Source organism: Coregonus clupeaformis, chromosome 31, assembly GCF_020615455.1.
Source record: "Coregonus clupeaformis isolate EN_2021a chromosome 31, ASM2061545v1, whole genome shotgun sequence".
NCBI classification, from domain to species: Eukaryota; Metazoa; Chordata; class Actinopteri; order Salmoniformes; family Salmonidae; genus Coregonus; species Coregonus clupeaformis.
Genome location: NC_059222.1, coordinates 2,678,904 through 2,701,169, shown reverse-complemented (window position 1 = coordinate 2,701,169; position 22,266 = coordinate 2,678,904). Strand labels below are relative to the sequence as shown.

Sequence of the window (22,266 nt, the reverse complement as noted above, 5' to 3'; positions counted from 1 at the left end):
GAAGGTAAATCCTAGCTACCCTTGTGACTAACTGACTGACCTGTTGGCAGGTGTCACATCTGTATGGCTTCTCTCCGCTGTGGGTCCTCTTGTGCCGCTCCATGTGGTACTTCTGGATGAAGCACATGTTACACTGGTCACAGCTGAAGGGCTTCTCTCCTGAGAAATGAATGGGACAACATTGGCAGTTAGAACCAAATGTACTCACTCAAAGCTAGGGCTGAGCCATTAACCGATATTACTCCATTCAAATGTTTTTGTTGTTGTTGTATTTTACAAAATTTTTCGATCGTCTCATCGCTGCAACTCCCCAACGGGCTCGGGATGCGAAGGTCGAGTCATGTGTCTGTAGTGACGCCTCTAGCACCGCGATGCAGTATCTTAGACCGCTGCGCCACTTGGGAGGCACTACATTTTCAATTTTTAACAACTAATTGACTGACATTGGTTCAATTATTTGTTTTTATTTATTATTATTTTATTTTTTTTACACCAAATACAAACATATACATACGAACAACAACTTATAGACGCACACAACGACTACATCTCCTCTGCCCAGACCCGCATGCTCACACCTCCATCCCTAGTGCCTGCATTATTGTTTACCACATGGCCTTAAATTGTACCAATTCGTTTCTCTCGGTCACCGATGCTATTTCAATAATACATCATTAGATTTTTCCATTGTGTTAATGAAGGTGGATTAATTGATTTCCAAGTATTTCATATCAGTTTTTTTCAAGATGAGAAGAGAATTGTCCAGCCCATTGGGTATCTCACTATATCCCCATATGCCATGTCTTGAAATATGCAGACAGACATTGTAATATTTCTGACAGCCAACTTCCTAGCTCCGCCCATAACTTTTGGACTTTATAGCATTCCCAGAAAGCATGGATTATTGAATCATTGTTAGTTTTACACTTAAAACATGACTCTGCCGTTGGGCTGTAGAATTTGTGATTAGTTTATACTGAATTAAGCATACATTTTCGTTAACTGTAATTTCATTAGTTATGCTCCAACTTCCCCTCCCATCTTGTGCCAACATCAGTTCTTTCAAGTCTTGGTTTCAATAGTTTATATTGTTTTCTAAGAGTTTGTCAGTTGGATATGCTCTCTGCAAGGTGTTGTACAGTGGGGAAAAAAAGTATTTAGTCAGCCACCAATTGTGCAAGTTCTCCCACTTAAAAAGATGAGAGAGGCCTGTAATTTTCATCATAGGTACACGTCAACTATGACAGACAAAATGAGAGAAAGAAATCCAGAAAATCACATTGTAGGATTTTTATGAATTTATTTGCAAATTATGGTGGAAAATAAGTTTTTGGTCAATAACAAAAGTTTCTCAATACTTTGTTATATACCCTTTGTTGGCAATGACACAGGTCAAACGTTTTCTGTAAGTCTTCACAAGGTTTTCACTCCCTCCAAAGATTTTCTATGGGGTTGAGATCTGGAGACTGGCTAGGCCACTCCAGGACCTTGAAATGCTTCTTACGAAGCCACTTCTTCGTTGCCCGGGCGGTGTGTTTGGGATCATTGTCATGCTGAAAGACCCAGGCACGTTTCATCTTCAATGCCCTTGCTGATGGAAGGAGGTTTTCACTCAAAATCTCACGATACATGGCCCCATTCATTCTTTCCTTTACACTGATCAGTCGTCCTGGTCCCTTTGCAGAAAAACAGCCCCAAAGCATGATGTTTCCACCCCCATGCTTCACAGTAGGTATGGTGTTCTTTGGATGCAACTCAGCATTCTTTGTCCTCCAAACACAACGAGTTGAGTTTTAACCAAAAAGTTATATTTTGGTTTCATCTGACCATATAACATTCTCCCAATCCTCTTCTGGATCATCCAAATGCACTCTAGCAAACTTCAGACGGGCCTGGACATGTACTGGCTTAAGCAGGGGGACACGTCTGGCACTGCAGGATTTGAGTCCCTGGCGGCGTAGTGTGTTACTGATGGTAGGCTTTGTTACTTTGGTCCCAGCTCTCTGCAGGTCATTCACTAGGTCCCCCTGTGTGGTTCTGGGATTTTTGCTCACCGTTCTTGTGATCATTTTGACCCCACGGGGTGAGATCTTGCGTGGAGCCCCAGATCGAGGGAAATTATCAGTGGTCTTGTACGTCTTCCATTTCCTAATAATTGCTCCCACAGTTGATTTCTTCAAACCAAGCTGCTTACCTGTTGCAGATTCAGTCTTCCCAGCCTGGTGCAGGTCTACAATTTTGTTTCTGGTGTCCTTTGACAGCTCTTTGGTCTTGGCCATAGTGGAGTTTGGAGTGTGACTGAGGTTGTGGACAGGTGTCTTTTATACTGATAACAAGTTCAAACAGGTGCCATTAATACAGGTAACGAGTGGAGGACAGAGGAGCCTCTTAAAGAAGAAGTTACAGGTCTGTGAGACCCAGAAATCTTGCTTGTTTGTAGGTGACCAAATACTTATTTTCCACCATAATTTGCAAATAAATTCATTAAAAATCCTACAATGTGATTTTCTGGATTTTTTCCCCTCAATTTGTCTGTCATAGTTGACGTGTACCTATGATGAAAATTACAGGCCTCTCATCTTTTTAAGTGGGAGAACTTGCACAATTGGTGGCTGACTAAATACATTTTTTCCCCACTGTATATCTTCCCTATTAGGAATGTTAACTGTTAGTTAGCCACCGAAAATAAATTGGACTGATCATGCTTTTCGGTCTATAGGTTAAGTTGCATTATTTTGTGGAATGAAATTGGCATGTGTATTTTTGTGTCTTTGGTGTGAAATCCAATTTGAACTGTAATACAACCAAGAATGCACTTGGAAGCTTTCACATCCGCTAGAGGCCTTGCCTGGGAGCTGAGGGAAAATGAAGCATGCCAAACGCAGCTCTGTGTGGGACCATTTCGTTCAAAAGGGTGATGAAGTTTGCTGCAAGCTTTGCAATGCTTATTAAAATTCAGCAGCAGTACCAGCACGACGAGGCATCAATCAAGAACAAACACCCGCGCGCCATATCGGTAGAGGATGCTTGCAGCCGACCATCACGTTGATTCTAGCGGGGAAACTGTGTGATGCGTGCCAGTCTGATGTGATCACACAGTTGGTGTGTAGAATGATTGATAGCGATATGATGCCAATCGGTGTGGTCGAGGGAGAGAGCTTAAGGGAGTTCATTCGTTACCTTGAGCCAGAGTACTGCATGCCATCAAGAGGTACGATAACAAATTGAATTGAAAAGCACTACAAGAAGAAAAAAGTGCTGAAAGTGATGCTAGCCACAGCCGACAAGTTTGCTCGCACAACTGACTGTTGGACTGGACTGCGCTGCCCATTGAAGATCAACATCACCATGACATGCCACTTTGACGTTGACTGGGTGATGGAATCAACGGTCATCCTGACACTGAGTCTATCCATCAGACACACAACTGACAACCTCGCGGAGAAGCTGACCAGTGCTGTTGAGACACGGGGACTCAATGACGCACACAACATTGTGGCAGCCAATTCTCCTGCTCGCGTCCCCTGGGACTCCTTACCATACTATGCACACACAATTCAACTCGCCATCAACGACGGCTTCAATATGTATGTGTGTCGCGTGATTGTTGCTACTGGGAGGCTGGTTAGACACTTTAACCATAGCCATCAAGACATTGGAAGCCAAGCAAGTCCAAATGCAGCTGCCGCAGCACCACCTGTTCCAGTCATGTAAGACACGCTGGAATGCGGTCTGTGACATGTTTGAGAGGTTGGTGGATCAGAGGTGGACAGTGACAGCCGACCGGACCATCAAGGCCTCTCGCGCTCCCAGACGATCACTGGCAAATAATGACGGAGATCAAGCCTGTCTTGGCAACCCTGAAATGCACAACCACTGTCATGTCACCCCATCACATTAATCCTCCTGCAAACACACCTCCTCTGCAGAGAGGATGACAGCTGGTGGGTGTTAGAGTTCAAGGGTAAAGTTTGGGAGTCCCTAATCTATATTAAAATGAGGCTAATAGTGTTATTAAAATCACTACAGAGAGGGAAAAAAGTATTTGATCCCCTGCTGATTTTGTACGTTTGCCCACTGACAAAGACATGATCAGTCTATAATTTTAATGGTAGGTTTATTTGAACAGTGAGAGACAGAATAACAAAAAAATCCAGAAAAACGCATGTCAAAAATGTTATACATTGATTTGCATTTTAATGAGGGAAATAAGTATGACCCCCTCTCAATCAGAAAGATTTCTGGCTCCCAGGTGTCTTTTATACAGGTAACGAGCTGAGATTAGGAGCACACTCTTAAAGGGAGTGCTCCTAATCTCAGTTTGTTACCTGTATAAAAAGACACCTGTCCACAGAAGCAATCAATCAATCAGATTCCAAACTCTCCACCATGGCCAAGACCAAAGAGCTCTCCAAGGATGTCAGGGACAAGATTGTAGACCTACACAAGGCTGGAATGGGCTACAAGACCATCGGCAAGCAGCTTGGTAAGAAGGTGACAACAGTTGGTGCGATTATTCGCAAATGGAAGAAAGACAAAAGAACTGTCAATCTCCCTCGGCCTGGGGCTCCATGCAAGATCTCACCTCGTGGAGTTGCAATGATCATGAGAACGGTGAGGAATCAGCCCAGAACTACACGGGAGGATCTTGTCAATGATCTCAAGGCAGCTGGTACCATAGTCACCAAGAAAACAATTGGTAACACACTACGCCGTGAAGGACTGAAATACTGCAGCGCCCGCAAGGTCCCCCTGCTCAAGAAAGCACATATACAGGCCCATCTGAAGTTTGCCAATGAACATCTGAATGATTCAGAGGAGAACTGGGTGAAAGTGTTGTGGTCAGATGAGACCAAAATCAAGCTCTTTGGCATCAACTCAACTCGCCGTGTTTGGAGGAGGAGGAATGCTACCTATGACCCCAAGAACACCATCCCCACCGTCAAACATGGAGGTGGAAACATTATGCTTTGGGGATGTTTTTCTGCTAAAGGGGATAGGACAACTTCACCGCATCAAAGGGACGATGGACGGGGCCATGTACCGTCAAATCTTGGGTGAGAACCTCCTTCCCTCAGCCAGGGCATTGAAAATGGGTCGTGGATGGGTATTCCAGTATGACAATGACCCAAAACACACGGCCAAGGCAACAAAGGAGTGGCTCAAGAAGAAGCACATTAAGGTCCTGGAGTGGCCTAGCCAGTCTCCAGACCTTAATCCCATAGAAAATCTGAGGAGGGAGCTGAAGGTTCGAGTTGCCAAACGTCAGGCTTGAAACCTTAATGACTTGGAGAAATCTGCAAAGAGGAGTGGGACAAAGTTCCTCCTGAGATGTGTGCAAACCTGGTGGCTAACTACAAGAAACGTCTGACCTCTGTGATTGCCAACAAGGGTTAAACCACCAAGTACTAAGTCATGTTTTGCAAAGGGGTCAAATACTTATTTCCCTCATTAAAATGCAAATCAATTTATAACATTTTTTACATGCATTTTTCTGGATTTTGTTGTTGTTATTCTGTCTCTCACTGTTCAAATAAACCTACCATTAAAATTATAGACTGATCATGTCTTTGTCAGTGGGCAAACGTACAAAATCAGCAGGGGATCAAATACTTTTTTCCCCTCACTGTATATTGTAGGCAAGTAGTAGCCAATTGTTAGTCATTGTCTTATTGAAAGAATTAGTAGAACGAAAACGATTCATTTTTTCACATTTATGAACGATTTTTGAAGGATAGGATATGCAAAACGGCATATTTATTTCACAGGTGGACGCTGATAATCTGACCTCAATGGGACACCTCATCGCATCGATGTTGGACCCTCGCCACAAGCATCTGCAATTTATTTTGCCAGCTGAGAGTGTAACCGCAAAAACAAAGCTGCTCGAGTTGGGAGGGTCGGTGGACTTGGCATCCACTGACACAGATGTGACTGCGTCAAATGGAGAGGCCCCTGATGCTGCTGAGAGAGAGGGTGACGGATCGAGCCAGGGAGCTTTGGGTCCTCAGCGGCAATGTGGGAACGACAACAACGCCATGCTGTTACTCCTTGGGTGTGACTACAGCCCCCCACTTGAGAGAGGGGCAGAAAACGAGGTGAACAAGTACTTGAGAGACATCTCCCCATCACTCGATGAGAATCCACTTCACTGGTGGAAAGTCAACAGCGCAAGATTCCCGAGGCTCGCCACTTTAGCAAGGCGCTACTCATCCATTCCCGGGACATCGGTGCCCACAGAGGGTGTTCTCAGCTGCTGGATTGTCAACAGACTGTGCACAAGACTAACCCCACAGCACGTTGATCTTCCGCAACAAAAATGGTTGACACCCAGAGTAAAGTTAAACTATACAAATATAGGCCTATTGTTTTCTTAGGCTACATTTATTTGCCACAGTATTTGTTTCAAGTGTAGGCATACAATTTGCTGACGATAGTCCACTTCGAAGGGTCTACTGTTAATTGAAAGAACAATATTAATGGTTTTGTAAATAAATTGGAAACGCTAAATAGATTGTTGTTTATTTATTTTCAATGGACAGCACCTCGAATGTGGCGCCAGAGCACATGCGAAACAGGTATAGTCAGCGGAGCTCTGTGGTGCTGAATGAAAAGTGCCTCTGTCTTGTATTTTCTGTAGGGCACGTCATTTTACGGTTTTGAGAAAATTTAACCACTTGTTGACCGGTTAATGAGGGTTGGTTAGTTGGGTGAAATTTGCATCCCTATTACCTATCATATGAAAATCCTTTTCTGACTCAAATAAGATTTCCTCAAGGTTGCATTGATGTCCAAATCATTACAAATCGACATTTTGTGATATAAAACATTTTAGCTGCATGTATTTAAAACGATCTACATTGGTCAGTCCAAAATTACTTTTTAATTCTGTAATGGAAATAAATGTATTTCCGGTTACCAAGTCATTTACGGTTTCTCTGCCTTTAGTTTTCCATGTGGAGCAATTTATCTGTAAATTCTGAAAAGCTATGTAAGGACTGTTCCATAAGGTTGTGTTTATAGGGAGTGATATTGGTTCTTGTCGAATCCAGTGCATTCGGAAATTATTCAGACCCCTTCATTTTCCACATTGTTACGTTACAGCCTTATTCTAAAATTGATTAAATTGTTAGTTTTTTTCATCAGTCTATACACAATACCCCATAAAGAAAAAGCAAAAACAGGTTTAGAAATTTTTGCAAATTTATAAAAAACAAAAAACAAATCCCTCATAAGTATTCTGACCCTTTGCTATGAGACTCGAAATTGAGCTCAAGTGCATCCTGTTTCCATTGATCATCCTTGAGATGTTTCTACAGCTTGATTGGAGTCCACTAGTGGTACATCCAATTGATTGGACATGATTTGGAAAGGCACACACCTGTCTATATAAGGTCCCACAGTTGACAGTGCATGTCAGAGCAAAAACCAAGCCATGAGGTCGAAGGAATTGTCCGTAGAGCCCCGAGACAAGATTGTGTCGAGGCACAAATCTGGTGAAGGGTACCAATAAATGTCTGCAGCATTGAAGGTCCCCAAGAACACAGTGGCCTCTAACATTCTAAAATGGAAGAAGTTTGGAACCACCAAGACTCTTCCTAGAGTTGGCCGCCCGGCCAAACTTAGCAATCGGGGGAGAAGGGCCTTTGTCAGGGAGGTGACCAAGAACCCGATGGTCACTCTGACAGAGCTCCAGAGTTCCTCTGTGGAGATGGGAGAACCTTCCAGAAGGAAAACCATCTCTGCAGCACTCCACCAATCAGGCCTTTATGGTAGAGTGGCCAGACGGAAGCCACTCCTCAGTAAAAGGCACATGACAGCCCGCTTGGAATTTGCCAAAAGGCACCTAAAGGACTCTCAGACCATGAGAAATAAGATTATCTGGTCTGATGAAACCAAGATTGAACACCTTGGCCTGAATGCCAAGCTACATGTCTGGAGATAACCTGGCACCATCCCTACGGTGAAGCATGGTGGTGGCAGCATCATCATGCTGTGGGGATATTTTTCAGCGGCAGGGACTGGGAGACTAGTCAGGATTGAGGGAAAGATGAACGGAGCAAAGTACAGAGATCCTTGATGAAAACCTGCTCCAGAGCGCTCAGAACCTCAGACTGGGGCGAAAGTTCACCTTCAACAGGACAACAACCAGAAGCACACCGCCAAGACAACGCAGGAGTGGCTTCGGGACAAGTCTCTGAATGTCCTTGAGTGGGCCAGCCAGAGGCCGGACTTGAACCCGATCGAACATCTCTGGAGAGACCTGAAAATAGCTGTGCAGTGATCCTCCCCATCCAACCTGACAGAGCTTGAGGATCTGCAGAGAGTAATGGGAGAAACTTCCCAAATACAGGTGTGCCAAGCTTGTATCATCATACCCAAGAAGACTCGAGGCTGTAATAACTGCCAAATGTGCTTCAACAATGTACTGTGTAAAGAATACTTATGGAAATGTAATATTTAAGTTTATTTTTATACATCTGCAAAAATGTCTAAAAACCTGCTTTGTCATTATGGGGTATTGTGTGTAGATTGATGAGAAAAAACTATTTAATCAATTTTATAATAAGGCTGTGACGTAACAAAATTAGGAAAAAGTCAAGGGGTCTGAATACTTTCCAAATGCACTGTACCTTTCATTTTCTTCCATATCGTTATAGTGTTCTTAACTATGAAGTTCATGTTCATAGCTTTATCCTTTGAAAATAGACATGAAAATATTCTGGGGATGAGCATGCGCATCTTCAATATGTATGCATCGTTCCTCTTTATTGCATTTAACTATATGTCGCAAGTAAAAGCCTTGGGTAGCGAGTTGATGCAATTCCATGACTGGAAGGTTAAAAACACCCTCAGACTTAGGAAGAAGTAGAAATTTCATTTTTATTCTATTCATTGTCTTAGCCCATATAAAGTCTGTTATACTTTGTAAAGAATGTCTTTGTGCAGTAATTGGTATTACCGAAAATTTAAATTAAACTTTGGGAGCCATGCCATTTTAAAAGAGGTTAATTCTGCCTGTAAGATTTATGGGAAGATTATTCCATTGAATCTCTTAAGGATCGGACCCTTTCTTTCAATTTTCGCCTAAAATGACATACTCAAATCTAACTGTCTGTAGCTCATGACCTGAAGCAAGGATATGCATATTATTGATACCCCTTGAAAGGAAACACTAACATTTGTGGAAATGTGAAATTAATGTAGGAGAATAACACATTAGATCTGGTAAAAAAACACAAACAAAAAAAACATGCGTTATCTATTTATTTTTTTGTTCCATCATCTTTGAAATGCAACTGAAAGGCCACAATATAATATTGCAGTTTAGGCGCAATTTCGATTTTGGCCACTAGATGGCAGCGGTGTGTGTGTGTGCAAAGTTTCAGATTGATTTACATTTTTACATTTATGTCATTTAGCAGACGCTCTTATCCAGAGCGACTTACAGTTACTGAATAATTTTTTTTTTTATATACTGGCCCCCCGTGGGAATCGAACCCACAACCCTGGCGTTGCAAACGCCATGCTCTTTTAACTGAGCTACATCCCTGCCGGCCATTCCCTCCCCTACCCTGGACGACGCTGGGCCAATTGTGCGCCGCCCATGAGTCTCCCGGTCACGGCCGACTAACGACAGAGCCTGGATTCGAACCAGGATCTAGTGGCACAGTTAGCACTGCGATGCAGTGCCTTAGACCACTGCGCCACTCAGGAGACGTGTGCCACTCATTGATCCAGTGAAGCATTGCAATACTGGACTATTTTGTATCAAGTCTGCCCAAATGTGCCGAATTTTCAAGTACATACAAAAATTATATGGTAATACAAAATGTAAGTTTACACACTCCCAGGAATGTCATACATGATGGATCATTAGCTTATACACTAACTTCTACACATCTAGATGGCTGGCTGGGTGGGGGTGAGTGTGGAGCCAGAGACAGCAGGGGTTCAAACTGTAGAACCCAGTTCCTACATTTGAATATAAAAATTGATTTTATCAAACAAAACTATGCTACATTTTATCTCTGGGACCCTTAGGATGACAAATCAGAGCAAGATTACTGAATGTAAGTACATTATTTACCTTCAGAGGTGAATGTATCAAACCAGTTGCCGTGATACATTTTTGTTGTTTTGCACTCTCCTCAAACAATAGCATGGTATTTTTTCACTGTAATAGCTACTGTAAATTGGACAGTGCAGTTAGATTAACAAGAATTTAAGCTTTCTGCCCATATAAAGACATCTCTATGTCCTGGAAAGTTTGCTGTTACTTACAACAGTCATGCTAATCACGTTAGCTCAACCGTCCCATATAGGAGAGACCGATCCCGCAGAGGTTAATTAGATCTGCTTTCATATTGTTGAGTAATGGAATAAAATTATCTTTACATAGTTGCCACTTATTAACCCTTTAGACCCCAATATAATTATAGAAAGCTGCTGTAGATTACTGAGAATTTCAAGGTAACTGTAAATGTAAAATGAGCTTTGAGGAGGATTATTTAAGATACTGTTTGAAGAGGTAGGGTTTCAGAGGTTTTCGGAAGATGGGCATGGACTCTGCTGTCCTAGCCTCAGGGGGAAGCTGGTTCCACCCTTGGGGTGACAGGACAGAGAAGAGCTTGGACTGGGCTGAGCGAGAGCTTTCCTCCCGTAGGGGTGGGAGGGCCAAGAGACCTGATGTGGCAGAACGGAGTGCTCGGGTTTAGGTGTAGGGTTTGAGCATAGCCTGAAGGTAGGGAAGGGCAGTTCTTAGGTAAGCACCATGGTCTTGTAGTGGATGCGAGCTTCGACCCGAAGCCAGTGGAGGTATAGAAAACACACACATAGTTGACAAAGCTACAAAAGAGCAAAATTAGATAATCTGTAAATAACTAGGTAAGATACTCAAGTGAGAGAGTGGTGTGGAGCCTTCATCTCTTTCCTTCCTCGAACAACTCAGCAGAACCTTCTTTGTTTCGGCGATGGTCTTAGTTTTACGACAAAACCGCCACTGACACGACCGCCACTTACAGCTGCCGCTGAGAAACCAGGGGAGACTGAAGAACTAACACTAATAGCTAATTGCCTGACAGAGGTGGAGAGCACACCTCCCTGTACAAATTGCTGATTGCCTAGAAGAGGCAAACAGACAGCTCAAAAACAAAGAACAAATGACAATTACATGATAACTTAGTTTTAAAGAACACAACCTCTTCTTTGATATGACACCACATTCATGTCAATAGGAATAACACTCATTTTTGTCTTCCATTGTGTAAAGATACTCACTATCAAAAAACATAACACTCAACACAACAAAAAACCTAGAGTATTTAAATTGTAGTACATTTGACTAAATTACTAACTCAAAATGTACCAAGTATGATATATTATACTTATAAATATTATTTACATATAAATAAAACAATTATCCATAATGTGACCAGAATACAATATTCAGAAAGTATTTCAAAACCCACACAAAGTAGGCTATTTGATTGACAACAAATCTTACTTTTGTAACAATGTAAAAATGCTAACAACTAGTTTCTACACATCTCCCACTCTTTGCCCTGCGTCCACTCCAGATGCACATCACACACCCACTTGCGCCCTTCAAACTGCACCTGCTTTCTTATGAGTTACAACTCAGGCCACACGCCCTGGTGCCACACTCTTGGCTCCCCTCTTCCTGATACTGCAGCTATATCATAAAGTGAATGCACAAGCTGCATTTTGAATGCCTTCAGGGACCACCGCCTGCGGTTTCTGGGAAGGGGCCTTTGCAGGTTCCCCCACACAATGTACGCATTTATGATGGCAATGTTGAGCATCCCCCAAAACACATACTTCCACCATTTTCTACCTGTGCGTCCAACATTGTATTAGCTCCTCAGTTGGTCAAGCCCGCCCATTTTCTTGTTGTAGTCCATTACAAGCTCTGGACAGATATACAGTTGAAGTCAGAAGTTTACATACACCTTAGCCAAATACATTTAAACTCAGTTTTTCCCAATTCCTGACATTTAATCCTAGTAAAAGTGCACTGTCTTAGGTCAGTTAGGATCACCACTTTATTTTAAGAATGTGAAATGTCAGAATAATAGTAGAGAGAATGATTTATTTCAACTTTTATTTCTTACATCACATTCCCAGTGGGTCAGAAGTTTACATACACTCAATTAGTATTTGGTAGCATTGCCTTTAAATTGTTTAACTTGGGTCAAATGTTTCGGGTAGCCTTCCACAAGCTTCCCACAATAAGTTGGGTGAATGTTGGCCCATTCCTCCTGACAGAGCTGGTGTAACTGAGTCAGGTTCGTAGGCCTCCTTGTACGCACACGCCTTTTCAGTTCTGCCCACACATTTTCTATAGGATTGAGGTCAGGGCTTTGTGATGGCCACTCCGATACCTTGACTTTGTTGTCCTTAAGCCATTTTGCCACAACTTTGGAAGTATGCTTGGGGTCATTGTCCATTTGGAAGACCGATTTGCGACCAAGCTTTAACTTCCTGACTGATGTCTTGAGATGTTGCTTCAATATATCCACATCATTTTCCTTCCTCATGATGCCATCTATTTTGTGAAGTGCATCAGTCCCTCCTGCAGCAAAGCACCCCCACAGCATGATGTTGCCACCCCCGTGCTTCACGGTTGGGATGGTGTTCCTCGGCTTGCAAGCTACCCCCTTTTTCCTACAAACATAACAATGGTCATTATGGCCAAACAGTTATATTTTTGTTTCATCAGACCAGAGGACATTTCTCCAAAAAGTACGATCTTTGTCCCCATGCGTAGTCTGGCTTTTTTATGGCGGTTTTGGAGCAGTGGCTTCTTCCTTGCTGAGCAGCCTTTCAGGTTATGTCGATATAGGACTCTTCACAAGGTCCTTTGCTATTGTTCTGGGATTGATTTTCACTTTTCGCACCAAAGTACGTTAATTTCTAGCAGACAGAACGCGTCTCCTTCCTGAGCGGTATGACGGCTGCGTGGTCACATTGTGTTTATACTTGCGTACTATTGTTTGTACAGATGAACGTAGTACCTTCAGGCATTTGGAAATTGCTCCCAAGGATGAACCAGACTTTTCTGAGGTCTTGGCTGATTTCTTTTGATTTTCCCATGATGTCAAGCAAAGAGACACCGAGTTTGAAGGTAGGCCTTGAAATACATCCACAGGTACACCTCCAATTGACTCAAATGATGTAAATTAGCCTATCAGAAGCTTCTAAAACCATGACATCATTTTCTGGAATTGTCCAAGCTGTTTAAAGGCACAGTCAACTTAGTGTATGTAAACTTCTGACCCAACTGGAATTGTGATACAGTGAATTATAAGTTAAATAATCTGTCTGTAAACAATTGTTGGAAAAATGACTTGTGTCATGCACAAAGTAGATGTCCTAACCGACTTGCCAAAACTATAGTTTGTTAACAAGAAATTGGAGGAGTGGTTGAAAAACGAGTTAATGACTCCAACTTAAGTTTATTTAAACTTCCGACTTCAAATGTAAGTTCCTACCACTTTTAAAAACAACTCCAAAACCCCTGCCACTGTCAACTGTGTGGTAGAAGGGTGAATGGTGGGACTTTGGGCAGACACACTCCATGGAAACGTAGGCTCCCCTCTCGGGTGTGATCTCACTCTTCCCCTCTCGGGTGTGATCTCACTCTTCCCCTCTCGGGTGTGATCTCACTCTTCCCCTCCCTCCTCTCCCTACTTCCGCCTCTCCCCCTCCTCCCTCCGCCTCTCCCCCCTCCACTCCCTCCCTCCACTCCCTCCACTCTCCCCTCCCTCTACGCTCCACATCTACCCCTCCAATCATCTCCAACTCCTCCCTGCCTTTTGCTGCTGAGCCCTGACTCTCCACATCACTTCCTACACTTTCACTGACCTAGAGGAACAGAGTAACAGAGGGAGAGGAGCAACAAATAGAATACAATTGTGGTCAGCAACATAATCTCTCTCTCCCTCTCACACCGACTCTTCCTTCCTCTCTTTTTCTCAACCATACACACTCTCTTCCTAATAAGGGGCTTCCATAATAAATTGTGTGATATAGTTACACGCCTCCCATTTCTCTCTCATCAACTCTTACCTGACAGACTAACTACAGTGTTCGTCAATGTTAGCTGATTAGTTACGAAGCTCAGTTCCCAAATTAATTGCATCAGTAGAAAACAGGACAAAACAAGCAACTTGTTAGCTGGCTATGTAAACAAATATCCAACTCATCATATGAGGTCCAGTGCGTTGGCATCTACTACCCTAACACGACAGCAAAGCTGTCAAATAATAGGAAAATTAGGCAATGTATAGCCTATGAATAAGTTGCACCTAGCAAGCATGACAAACCATAACCGAAGCCCAACAGATAAACACATTACTCTAACCTTCATTTCGGTGGCTAGTTAGCTGGTTGTCTGTATGGCTAGCTAGTGAAAGTGACAGCTGAGGTTGACGCTTAGTGAGCGCAGCCCAAATTTACCGCTACACACAGTGTTCTTGCATGACAAACTAACTAGTTAGCTAGTTAGCTATAGCAAACAGCTTGGGCCGTTTCCCTATGAATTACATTGGTAGAAACAAGACAAAACAACCAACTAGTTAGCTGACTATATACAGCTAAACACTGCAACTATTTCCATGAGACAGAGAGCAATCAATCGAGCTCCACCGCTGATGTGCTCGCCTGTACCAACCAAGTTATGACATGACAGGACTTCCTAATCTCAGAGCTATTCCCCACGTTTCACATCAAACATCGACAACACCAAACATATCTGCTGTTTAGTTATTTCACCCACCTCGACATTGTCGCTTTTCAAAGTGCAAGGACGTGTCCGAATCTGTATCACCAACCAACATAGATACAGCCGCTTTCATAGTGAAAAGTCATGTCCGCATCGACGCCGTCATTTTCAGTAATGAAGTAAAAAAAAAAAAAAAAAGACAGCATACCCCATTTCTGGTTGATGACAAAAGCAACGCGAATACGACAGGTTGTTAGCAAGTTAATTTTGCGATATTGACACAGATAGTTAGAAAAACAAGGCCATTCGAGGCCGCTATAGTAATATCAAGAAAGGATGTCGACTGCCACTATGGGTTCTAAAGATTTAAGCATCCTAAGTATTTAATACTTTTTGGTGGTCCATTTTAAGGATTGCTGTAGATCGGGAGTTATTATTTTTATTTTACCTACTGCCATTATTTCGTTTGGGTCCTGTCTAATTGTTTCTGCAAACGGGACATCACCATCTTGTTCCCCTTTCTATAGCAATTTCATCAGATAACGTATTATTTGTGTATATTTTTGCTTTAGGACATTTATACAATATTTGTATTACATTTATTATTTTTAGCTGGAAAGTTAAAACCTTCCAGAGTTTTGAATAGAAAAGGCCATTCAAGACAGTCAAAAGACTTTTCAGTATCAACAGCCATTATTGATATTTACATTTTAGTCATTTAGCAGACGCTCTTATCCAGAGCGACTTACAGTTAGTGAGTGCATACATTTTTCATACTGGCCCCCCGTGGGAAACGAACCCACAACCCTGGCGTTGCAAGCGCCATGCTCTACCAACTGAGCTACACAGGGATAAAACGTTCTTGTTTTTTAGCGTATTGTATTAAACTGAAACATGTCAACTTGTCTATTTTTAATATACCATGTTTGATTGATATGTATCTGGTAAGACTTTTGCCATTCTATTGTTTATAAGCTTTGTTATTTTATTGTCACAATTTATTAAACTTCTGGGTCTATAATCAGCAGAGGACTCTCCACATTTTCCTGGTTTTAATATAACTGAAATAAGTGTGCAAAGCTGTCATCAAGGCAAAGGGTGGCTACTTTGAAGAATCTAAAATATAACATATTTTGATGTGTTTAACACTTTTTGGGTTACTACATGATTCAATATGTTTTATTTCATAGTTTTGATGTCTGCACTATTATTCTACAATGTAGAAAACACAAGTACAAATAAAGAAAAACCCTTGAATGAGTAGGTGTGTCCAAACTCTTGACTGGTACTGTGTGTGTGTAATAGATATAGATATATATATATATATATATATATATATATATTCTTTTTTATATACAGTGAGGGAAAAAAGTATTTGATCCCCTGCTGATTTTGTACATTTGCCCACTGAAAAATAAATGATTAGTCTATAATTTTAATGGTAGGTTTATTTGAACAGTGAGAGACAGAATAACAACAAAAAAATCCAGAAAAACGCATGTCAAAAATGTTATAAATTGATTTGCATTTTAATTAGGGAAATAAGTATTTGACCCCTCTGCAAAACATTACTTAGTTCTTGGTGGGAAAACCCTTGTTGGCAATCACAGAGGTCAGACGTTTCTTGTAGTTGGCCACCAGGTTTGCACACATCTCAAGAGGGATTTTGTCCCACTCCTCTTTGCAGATCTTCTCCAAGTCATTAAGGTTGAGGCTGATGTTTGGCAACTCGAACCTTCAGCTCCCTCCACAGATTTTCTATGGGATTAAGGTCTGGAGACTGGCTAGGCCACTCGAGAACCTTAATGTGCTTCTTCTTGAGCCACTCCTTTGTTGCCTTGGCCGTGTGTTTTGGGTCATTGTCATGCTGGAATACCCATCCACGACCCATTTCAATTCCCTGGCTGAGGGAAGGAGGTTCTCACCCAAGATTTGACGATACATGGCCCCGTCCATCGTCCCTTTGATGCGGTGAAGTTGTCCTGTCCCCTTAGCAGAAAAACACCCCCAAAGCATAATGTTGACGCCACCACACTTTCACCCAGTTCTCCTCTGAATCATTCAGATGTTCATTGGCAAACTTCAGACGGGCTTTCTTGAGCAGAGGGACCTTGCAGGCGCTGCAGGATTTCAGTCCTTCACGGCGTAGTGTGTTACCAATTGTTTTCTTGGTGACTATGGTCCCAGCTGCCTTGAGATCATTGACAAGATCCTCCTGTGTAGTTCTGGGCTGATTCCTCACCGTTCTCATGATCATTGCAACTCCACGAGGTGAGCTCTTGCATGGAGCCCCAGACTGAGGGAGATTGACAGTTCAATCTCACCAAGCTGCTTGGCGATGGTCTTGTAGCCCATTCCAGCCTTGTGTAGGTCTACAATCTTGTCCCTGACATCCTTGGAGAGCTCTTTGGTCTTGGCCATGGTGGAGAGTTTGGAATCTGATTGATTGATTGCTTCCGTGGACAGGTGTCTTTTATACAGGTAACAAACTGAGATTAGGAGCACTCCCTTTAAGAGTGTGCTCCTAATCTCAGCTCGTTACCTGTATAAAAGACACCTGGGAGCCAGAAATCTTTCTGATTGAGAGGGGGTCAAATACTTATTTCCCTCATTAAAATGCTAATCAATTATAACATTTTTGACATGCGTTTTTCTGGATTTTTTTGTTGTTATTCTGTCTCTCACTGTTCAAATAAACCTACCATTAAAATTATAGACTGATCATTTCTTTGTCAGTGGGCAAACATACAAAATCAGCAGGGGATCAAATACTTTTTTCCCCCTCACTGTACACATTTTTAACCCCTTTTTTTGGGTAGGCACAAAACTAGATCCATACTACTTCCGGTTACATTCAGACAAGTCCCATGACACTTGTTTGTGGCAATCTCCCCTTTCCACAGCGGCGTCAGAGTTCGTAGCCCAAACGGTTCGGACGCTAAAAACAAAAGTTAGCACATCGACGGTACTGAATTCAGACGAGTCCTGTGGGGCTTGAGGGGGTCATAGAGCAAAACGGAGAACACCGTGTTTGTAGGACAAACCGCTGTAGGCCAAGACGTTTTGGTGAGAGATGCAGAAGGCCGCCATAGTGGATTGAGACGTAGCCCATGCAAAAAAAAAGCTTAACCTGCCGGATTTTGATAGCAATTTCTTTATTATGTTACTTAGATTGATGACTCCAGGGGCTTAGAAGCATCCCAAATTATATTGGGGTTCGGCTTTCCTCTGTCCTCTAGGTCTACATTTGTAATGGTAAAGATTTTAATTTCTTCATTTACATATTTAATCAATTGCAGGTCCAGAAGATGCGCTCTGTTAATTCACCAAGCTCTGTCGCTAAGTGTATTTTTATTGGCATAATTACATGACACTGGAGAATGATAGGATATTACTATATCATTAATTTTTGAATCCAGTAAATTATTGAGCATTAAAAAAATTAAGTCAATTCTTGAATAGCTTTTCTTACTTTGAGAAAAGAAGGTATAGTCTTTCGTAGTTGGGAAAAAATAATCTCCAGGTGTGCTGTTAATCATTTGTAGAGATGAAAATGTTCAGCCTCTGGAGGCTCCCTAAGTTTACCTTTTATTACATCTGTCAATCTTATCGAATGTTAATTTAGGCCACCTGCTAAAATAATTGTTCCTGTCTGGATTTTATCAAAAAATTGTGGGATATACAATGAAATCATTGTGTATTTTTACTGTGTAGGGTACAATAAAAAATTAGGAAACAGCCTTCTTGGTACATGTGCTGGTATATAACGTAAAATGGTGTATTCCTATTTATCAGGATGCCTACGCTGTTATTACAGTAGGTGGCAGCATCGGCTCCCCAACCCAGCTCCTCCTTAAATGTTCAATTTCTCTTTTATGTAACACTTGCAAGAAAACCACATCTGCTGACAATCTAAGTCATCATTGAAGAACCAAGTAATACATTTTAGCAGACATGACATACACTATATACAGTGCATTCGGAATGTATTCCTCAATCTACACACAATACCCCATAATGACAAAGTGAAAACAGGTTTTCAGAAAATGTTGCAAATGTATTAAAAATAGGTGAACCTATTTCCATTGATCATCCTTGAGATGTTTCTACAACTTGATTGGAGTACACCTGTGGTAAATTCAATTGATTGGACATGATTTGGAAAGGCACACACCTGTCTATGTAAGGTCCCACAGTTGACAGTGCATGTCAGAGCAAAAACCAAGCCATGAGGTCGAAGGAATTCTCCGTAGAGATCTGAGACAAAATTGTGTCAAGGCAGAGATCTGGGGAAGGGTACCAATACATTTCCACAGCATTGAAGGTCCCCAAGAACACAGTGGCCTCCATCATTCTTAAATGGAATAAGTTTGGAACCACGAAGACGCTTCCTAGAGCTGGCCGCCGGGCCAAACTGAGCAATCAGGGGAGAAGGGCCTTGGTCAGGGAGGTGACCAAGAACCCAATGATTACTCTGACAGAGCTCCAGAGTTCCTCTGTGGAGTTGGGAGAACCTTCCAGAAGGACAACCATCTCTGCAGCACTCCACCAATCAGGCCTTTATGGTAGTGGCCAGACGGAAGCCACTCCTCAGTAAACGGCCCATGACAGCCCACTTGGAGTTTCATAAAAGGCATCTAAAGACTCTTACCATGAGAAACAAGATTCTCTGGTCTGATGAAACCAAGATTCAACACTTTGGCCTGAATGGCAAGCGTCACGTCTGGAGGAAACCTGGCACCATCCCTACGGTGAAGCACGGTGGCGGCAGCATCATGCTGTGGGGATGTTTTTCAGCGGCAGAGACTGGGAGACTAGTCAGGATCGAGGGAAAGATGAACGGAGCAAAGCATAGAGAGATCCTTGATGAAAACCTACTCACGAGTGCGCAGGACCTCACCTTCCAATAGGACAACAACCCTAAGCACACAGCCAAGACAACGCAGTAGTGGCTTCAGGACAAGTCTCTGTTATGTCCTTGAGTGGCCCAGCCAGAGCCCGGACTTGAACCCGATCGAACATTTCTGGAGAGACCTGAAAATACCTGTGCAGCGACGCTCCCCATCCAACCTGACAGAGCTTGAGAGGATCTGCAGAGAAGAATGGGAGAAACTCCCCAAATGCAGGTGTGCCAGGCTTGTAGCGTCATACCCAAGAAGACTCAATGCTGTAATCGCTGCCAAAGGTGCTTCAACAAAGTACTGAGTAAAGGGTCTGAATACTTATGTAAATGTGATATTCCAGTTTATTTTTAATATATTTGCAAAACTTTCTAAAAACCTGTTTTTACTTTGTCATTATGGGGCATTGTGCGTAGATTGATGAGGAATAAAAACAATGTAATCCATTTTAGAATAAGGCTGTAATGTAACAAAATGTGGAAAAGGTCAACGGGTCTGAATACTTTCCGAAGGCACTGTATACACAAAGGTATGTGGACACCCCTTCAAATTAGTGGATTCGGCTATTTCAGCCACACCCGTTGCTGACATGTGTATAAAATGAAGCACACAGCCATGCAATCTCCATAGACAAACATTGGCAGTAGAATGGCCTTACTTTAGAGCTCAGTGACTTTCAAAGTGGCCATAGGATGCCACCTTTCCAACAAGTTAGTTTGTCAAACGTATGCCCTGCTAGAGCTGCCCCGGTCAACTGTAAATGCTGTTACAGTGAAGTGGAAACGTCTAGGAGCAACAACGGCTCAGCTGCGAAGTGGTAGGCAACACAAACTCACAGAACTGGACCACAGTGCTGAAGCGTGTAGCGCATAAAAATTGTCTGTTCTCGGTTGCAACACTCAATACCGAGTTCCAAACTGGCCTCTGAAAGCAACGTCAGCACAAGAACTGTTCGTCGGGAGCTTCATGAAATGGGTTTCCATGGCCGAGCAGCCGCACACAAGCCTAAGATCACCATGCGCAACGCCAAGCGTCGGCTGTAGTGGTGTAAAGCTCGCCGCCGTTGGACTCTGGAGCAGAGGAAATGCGTTTTCTGGAGTGATTAATCACGCCTCACCATCTGGCAGTCCAGTGAAGGGAAATCTTAACGCTACAGCATACAATGACATTCTAGACGATTCTATGCTTCCAACTTTGTGGCAACAGTTTGGGGAAGGCCATTTCCTGTTTCAGCAAGACAATGCCCCCATACACAAAGCAAGGTCCACACAGAAATGGTTTGTCGAGATCGGTGTGGAAGAACTTGACTGGCCTGCACAGAGCCCTGACCTCAACACCATCGAACACCTTTGGGATGAATTGGAACACAGACTGCGAGCCAGGCCTAATCGCCCAACATCAGTGCCCGACCTCACTAATGCTCGTTGCTGAATGGAAGCAAGTCCCTGCAGCAATGTTCCAACATCTACTGGAAACCCTTCTCAGAAGAGTGGAGGCTGTTATTGCAGCAAAGGGGGGGACCAACTCCATATTAATGCCCATGATTTTGGAATGAGATGTTCGACGAACAGGCTGTGGACATTCCATAGAATGGGAGGATCATAGTATAAATACATAGTTATTGTATACATTAGATATATACAGCACGTGTTTGTACATGAGGTGTAATGCCTTTTTAGTGCATAGTCCTCTCCTAATGTTCCCCCCAAAAAGCTGTGGATACATACATTGTACATATATTTAAAGACTACAACTTAAGTGCTGTGGTTGGTTTGTATTACCTTATAAGGTAAAGTATAGAGGCTGGTGGGGGTCTACTTGGGGTGAGTGGGTCTTCAGAGAGACTGAAATGGGATGAGTGGAGGCCCCACGAACACCTCAGAGAAGTGTCTGATGCCCTCCCAGTCACCCCATCCCAATCTCCCGGATATAGTCCCTCTCCATTCTCACCAATACCTACCATTAAAATCTTAGTTATAATGACAAACATGGAATAACAATAATTCCACATCCTTTCCTAATCTGCCAGAGCTCTTAGTTAGTTTACAAGTCCCACCCTCCCATCCTTCACCAACCTTGCCCCTCCCCCCAAGCTTATCACCACCTTCTCTCCTTGTCCTCCCAAGCCAAGTTTATCCCAACCTCAGTCTCCCCCCCCCCCCCCTTTTCAAAACACATTTACACTCTATACATTTACTTACTCATCCATTCTACTTTAGTCACACACACAACATAACCTATGCCCCCGCACAGCCACTCTCCCACCCTCCTTCACATTCCCATTCATATGCACATCTATAGAATTGACAATTAGACTTACATGCTATATTTCCTCTTTTATATTGTATTTTCAGTGTCAATGTATCATTGGCATCGGCTAATTCTATTGTTACTTCCTAGAGAAGAACAGCTACTTGGGGACAACAGAGTCTAGATTGTATTGGAATATTGAAGGAATATTGTTTCAAGTTACGATTAGCTGTCTTGGGCATCACAGTATGTAGCCTAGTGTGCTTATCTGTTTTTTCTACTTCTGCCTCTCCTCAGGCCACTGGGCTCCCTTTCAACTGGAAATGTTTCCTGCAGCCTGTTCAGGTCTTCACCGGCACTTGTGAACTC

At 42.7% G+C, this 22,266-nt stretch overlaps 1 protein-coding gene across 3 annotated transcripts in view; it reads right to left on the bottom strand.

The window, feature by feature from the left end:
- The window catches only part of LOC121547176 (zinc finger protein 281), a 40,710-nt gene that overhangs the window by 2,420 nt on the left and 16,024 nt on the right, over nt 1-22,266 (bottom strand). For all 3 annotated transcript variants that reach the window (XM_041858309.2, XM_041858311.2, XM_041858310.2), the window contains exon 6: nt 41-159. In XM_041858309.2, the coding sequence (XP_041714243.1) occupies nt 41-159 (119 nt within the window). The remainder of the gene's footprint in view (nt 1-40; nt 160-22,266) is intronic.